The 4,600-nt window shown below is 41.6% G+C and overlaps 1 protein-coding gene across 1 annotated transcript in view; it reads left to right on the top strand.

Annotated features, from left to right (window-relative positions):
* The window catches only part of LOC108750406, a 98,174-nt gene that overhangs the window by 91,154 nt on the left and 2,420 nt on the right, over positions 1–4,600 (top strand). Inside the window, exons 8-9 of the mRNA XM_018489821.1 lie at positions 253–784; positions 1,337–4,599. Coding sequence (XP_018345323.1) covers positions 253–784; positions 1,337–4,599 — 3,795 coding nt within the window. The remainder of the gene's footprint in view (positions 1–252; positions 785–1,336; position 4,600) is intronic.

Below are 4,600 nucleotides of genomic sequence, written 5' to 3'. Positions count from 1 at the left end.
ATTAAAATTTTTAGATACTTCAATAAAATCATTCTTTTCGTATACATAAATACATACACGTATATATTGTCCACAAATCGTATTTCGTTTAAATTTGCCGATCGATTAATATTGCAGAATGAAACCATTATGATTTACAATACTTAAAAATTAATTTTTTATTTTAATTGATAATTTATGTCATTTAGTGTTTATGTAATTTACTACAAAATATTGTATATCATTTATGTAATTTATATTATGTGCACTTAGGTATTTGGACGAGCCCCCGTTGGATGATGAGATGGAAGAGCGGCTGTACATTCGCGAGCTGGTGGCCTCCAAGTTTCAGGATGCTTGCTCTTCAAAATTATCGGAAACGAACGACAAGACGAGCGCACGTTCGGAGAAACGTGGTTTTCCTCGTGTCACCGTTCGCGGGGTTGATTTGTCGGCGCCAAAATTTCGGATGTCGCGACGACGACATGCCGACTGGTCATCTCTTGGATACAAAAGTGACAATCGGTCTGGTGGACGTGCATCGCCTACCCGAGTGCTGTCGAAGGACACGATCAATAACGTGAACGTCGAGACCACAGCACGCGACGACGATCGTGCTCGCCGGCGAATGTTGTCAGCACGAGGAAACGAGTGTGAAATCCAAATAGGACCATCGGTGCACATTGTTGACCGGGAATTGGTCAAACAGGATCTGGAGGACGTGCACATTTCGCCAGAGCCGTATCCGGCGCAAAATCGCATGAACACGGCTACTTATATTCTATCCCATGATGTTATTCAATCAGTAAAAACATTTTGCATTTAGTATTAGAAATGATCCACTGAAATCCTTGTTAAACTGTTTTGTTGAATTTTTAACATAAATTTATTGAAACATGTTAATTTAACATATCAGAATATTAATTTTAATAAAGAAATATATTTAATTGCTTATAAATTACTTTTTAACATATTCATCTTATGTTCAGTCAAATACTTTTGACCAGTCTCGAAAAATCAAACACTTTTATCTTAAATATAGTATTTTAATATAATTGTATTTCAATATTTCAAAAATCAAACGATTAAAAGTATTTTGTATTTCAAATACTGAAATTGGCAATGAATTTTATTATTTGAAATAAAAATTTTATTACAAAATAAAAATACTTTCAATTTTTTAATTTAAAATATCAAATATATATAATACAATTATATTACAAATATGTGTTTAAAATGAAAGTATTTGAAGTACACGCCCAGTCCTGCTTGTGTTAAATTAACAGTAAAGTTTGAGTGGACCATTTGAGACTTGTGAAATGTGTTAAATTTAACACAAATTTTTTTAACTGTGCAGAATGCGGATAATAGAATGAACAATCCGGAAGTATCAAAGAGGCCGAGAACACGGCGTGTGAGATTGGACACGTTACAACGAGAGAAATCGATTGAGAAACCGATTACCGAAGCTGCGACCGAAACAATACCAGTAATTCCTGTAAGCAAGTTGGAAAAGGAGTTTAAAGATGCCAAGAATTCTGGACGAGACGTCGAACGAATTCAATCCCCGAAAGTCCGAAATTTTAGACAAGAGAAGAAGGATCCCGACTCGCAGGATGTCGAAAGGACACCTGAACGTTTAAGAAACACGACGAGTCAAGGAGCGACTAATTTCGCAGTGATTGAAACTCCACAGATTGATAGGAATGAAAAATTGCACAAAACGAGAAATGAGAACCACGAGGGAATTCTTTTTTTATCCACCGCCGGCGGTGATACGCAAATCCGTTACGCGGAGGATGACGGAATATTCTGTAAGAGAAGTGTTGACCATCAGCGAAACGTCGAGAACATTGTAGATAAGATCCAGGTGGAGGAAAACCGAAGCGATCGATCAACGCCGTCGCCTGGCGACGACATTTCAAGGACAGCGGGTTTTCCTCGACAGCGCGAAAATATAAACGCTTCGCGTTGTCGACAGGCAGAAAGTTCGAGATCTCGGACGATTGATAGACATTTTTCGCACACATTCAATAGTCATGACGGACAAGATGGGCTGTACGTCACTAATAAAGACATACAACGTCGATCTTTCGCTCCAGACTATACGGACGTTTTCCGAGAAACAATTTTTGCGGAGAACAATTTGGATGATATCGATTTGTATCGACCGTGTCTTAACGACTTGGATTCACTCCTGCGTTCCAACGACAAGAAAATCGAGCATGTCACTCGAGTGACCAGAAATCTTTCGGAATTACTATCAGATTCCAAATTCGCGATATACAAACTGGATGAAGGCGAGCTAGTGTCTCAAGACACGGTGAAATTTTGTCGGAACTCGCTAAACGATAAAGATGGCGAGTATCCGTTGAACGAGGCGTTGAACAAGGCAGCTCGATCATCACTTTTGGAGACTGAATTAAGAAACGAGGATCTGATCATCTCAAAAGTACATCGAACCGACGATCTGCAGGCAGCAAACGCGGCGGAGACGAAATCGTCGGCTTTCACGAAGGAGGACGGTTCTCGCAGTAATTACTCGAAGAATTCCGTCGAATCTAGCGTGTTTCCTGTATCGGATGCCAATGACAGCGATAGAACTCAACGGTCGCCGACCAAAGCGTACTTATCGGAATCGTCGATGGACAAATCGGATGTCACGACATTTTCCAACCTGGTACCAACGTTATCCAGCACACACACGGAGGCTCCGTGTCGTCATCAGAAGAAGGAAGTCGCCCGGAATGATCGTGACGAAGTCACGTCTGCGAGGAAATTCTCGGAGCGCAAGATCCGTCGTTCTGGAAAGGAATACACCGATGACAGAATTTTCGCGCGGTTTTTCCGGAAGGACACGTCCCAAGCGGCAGACCGGTTTCTTGCCTACATCCTGCAGGATGAAAAACAGAGCATCGAAGGAAAGGTTGTGAGCGCCTTGAAGGAGTCGGCGGTAACACCTGCAGCAATTCAGAAGCTTCTGGATCATTTGCGCGAGGCTGAATCGATCCGCGACGCGCGTCAGTCGGAAACCTTGGACATTCTGAGAAATATCCTGATTAACGTGAAAAGTCAGTCCGATCAAGGAAACGCGAACGACAGGAAATTCTTTCAAAACGTTTCCGATTCCTTGACTCGTAGCAACGCTCCGCCGAATGCAGCCAACGAGTCGCGAGAACAAAGCGTGCAACAGACGCCAGTAAAAATTGACGGGAGCGAAGTCGAGCAAAATTTTACCAAAAAATCTTATGAACTTAAAGATCTCGGCGAGCACTCCTCCGACTTATCTGAATGTCGCGAGACGAGAGAGAGCGTTCGCTCTACGGCTCGTTGCGAGTCTACGCAACATTTTGCGAATAGCAAGAAGGACATAGGTCGGACGGAAAACGCGGATGTGATGAGGACTGTTTCGATTGATGTTAAAAATCAAACGGACAAAGACATCAATGAGAATAAGGAGGAGACATTTCCTCGGAACGTCACTGGTTCCTCGATTCGGACGAACGCTACGTCGAACGCGAATGAGGAGACAATTTTGCGAACAGAAAATAATACGAATGATACTGGACAAGTTACTGGGAAATCTAACGATTTAAAAAATCCTAATAAATATTTCTCTCCCGCAATTCCGGAATCGAGAGAAAGTGTTCATTCCGCAGTTCATTTCGAGACTGGTAAAAATTCGAAGAATAACAGCAAGAATAACAAGAACAATAACAGCATTGGAAACTCGTGTTCGGAAGCCGAGTCGTTAAAACAGATCTCCGATATCCGTAGCGACGACAATGAAAATCCCGAGGAGAATTCCGAGCATTTGTCTACGAAGATTCGATCTGCAAGATCGAAAGGGGGAAGCGAAATGGAAACTGTCGATTTAGTTACCGGAATCTCGGTATCCAAAAATAAAGATGATATAATTATCGAAAAGCTTGAAGACGATAAATCGAAGGATGCTGTGCAGATTGATAAAAATCAATATATAAATGAAATTGTCACGCAAGCCGATCAGGTGATCGAAGCGCGTTCAAATATCCCTGAAGAAGCTGTAAAAGAAATTACAAACGGAAAAACGCAAGATAGTACGGCAGGCAAAAGAGTATTGTTCACATTTGCAGAAGTTTCGGAGACAAAAAACGAGCGAGTTTTTTCGGATGCAAGCCCTGCCAAATCGAAGTTTATTGATGAAGATGTGACGAAAGGAGACATTGGTCTCATACATTTGTCGGCGAAGGAAAACACTGGATCTTTACGTGAAGCGAAAATTGATCCTCAACAAGATATGGTTAAGAAAAAGAACTCTGCGGATAGTAATTGCTCAGCCGAATCTCCACGAGACTGTGCTTTGCTAAAAAATAGCGAGTCATCCTCGCGGGAAGTCGCGTCTTGTAACAAGCAAATTTCCTTTGATATTGCTGGAAAGGATAATTCGACAAGAGATGTGAGAAACAAGGAAGCTTGTAAATTGATGACGTTCGCAGTGGTTGAAAACCGCAGAGACGGAAATGAGATCTCAAAGTCTCAGAAAACTGCGACAAGCGATAACGAGCGGCAGCCAATTGATTTGACAAGCATATCACGAAAGTATAAGATAGATGTCTTGTCTAGCTCTAATTCCAGCTCT

The sequence above is a fragment of the Trachymyrmex septentrionalis genome, unplaced genomic scaffold (assembly GCF_001594115.1).
Source record: "Trachymyrmex septentrionalis isolate Tsep2-gDNA-1 unplaced genomic scaffold, Tsep1.0 scaffold37, whole genome shotgun sequence".
NCBI classification, from domain to species: Eukaryota; Metazoa; Arthropoda; class Insecta; order Hymenoptera; family Formicidae; genus Trachymyrmex; species Trachymyrmex septentrionalis.
Note: the sequence above shows the minus strand (reverse complement) of the source record. Positions and strands in the feature narration are given on the sequence as shown.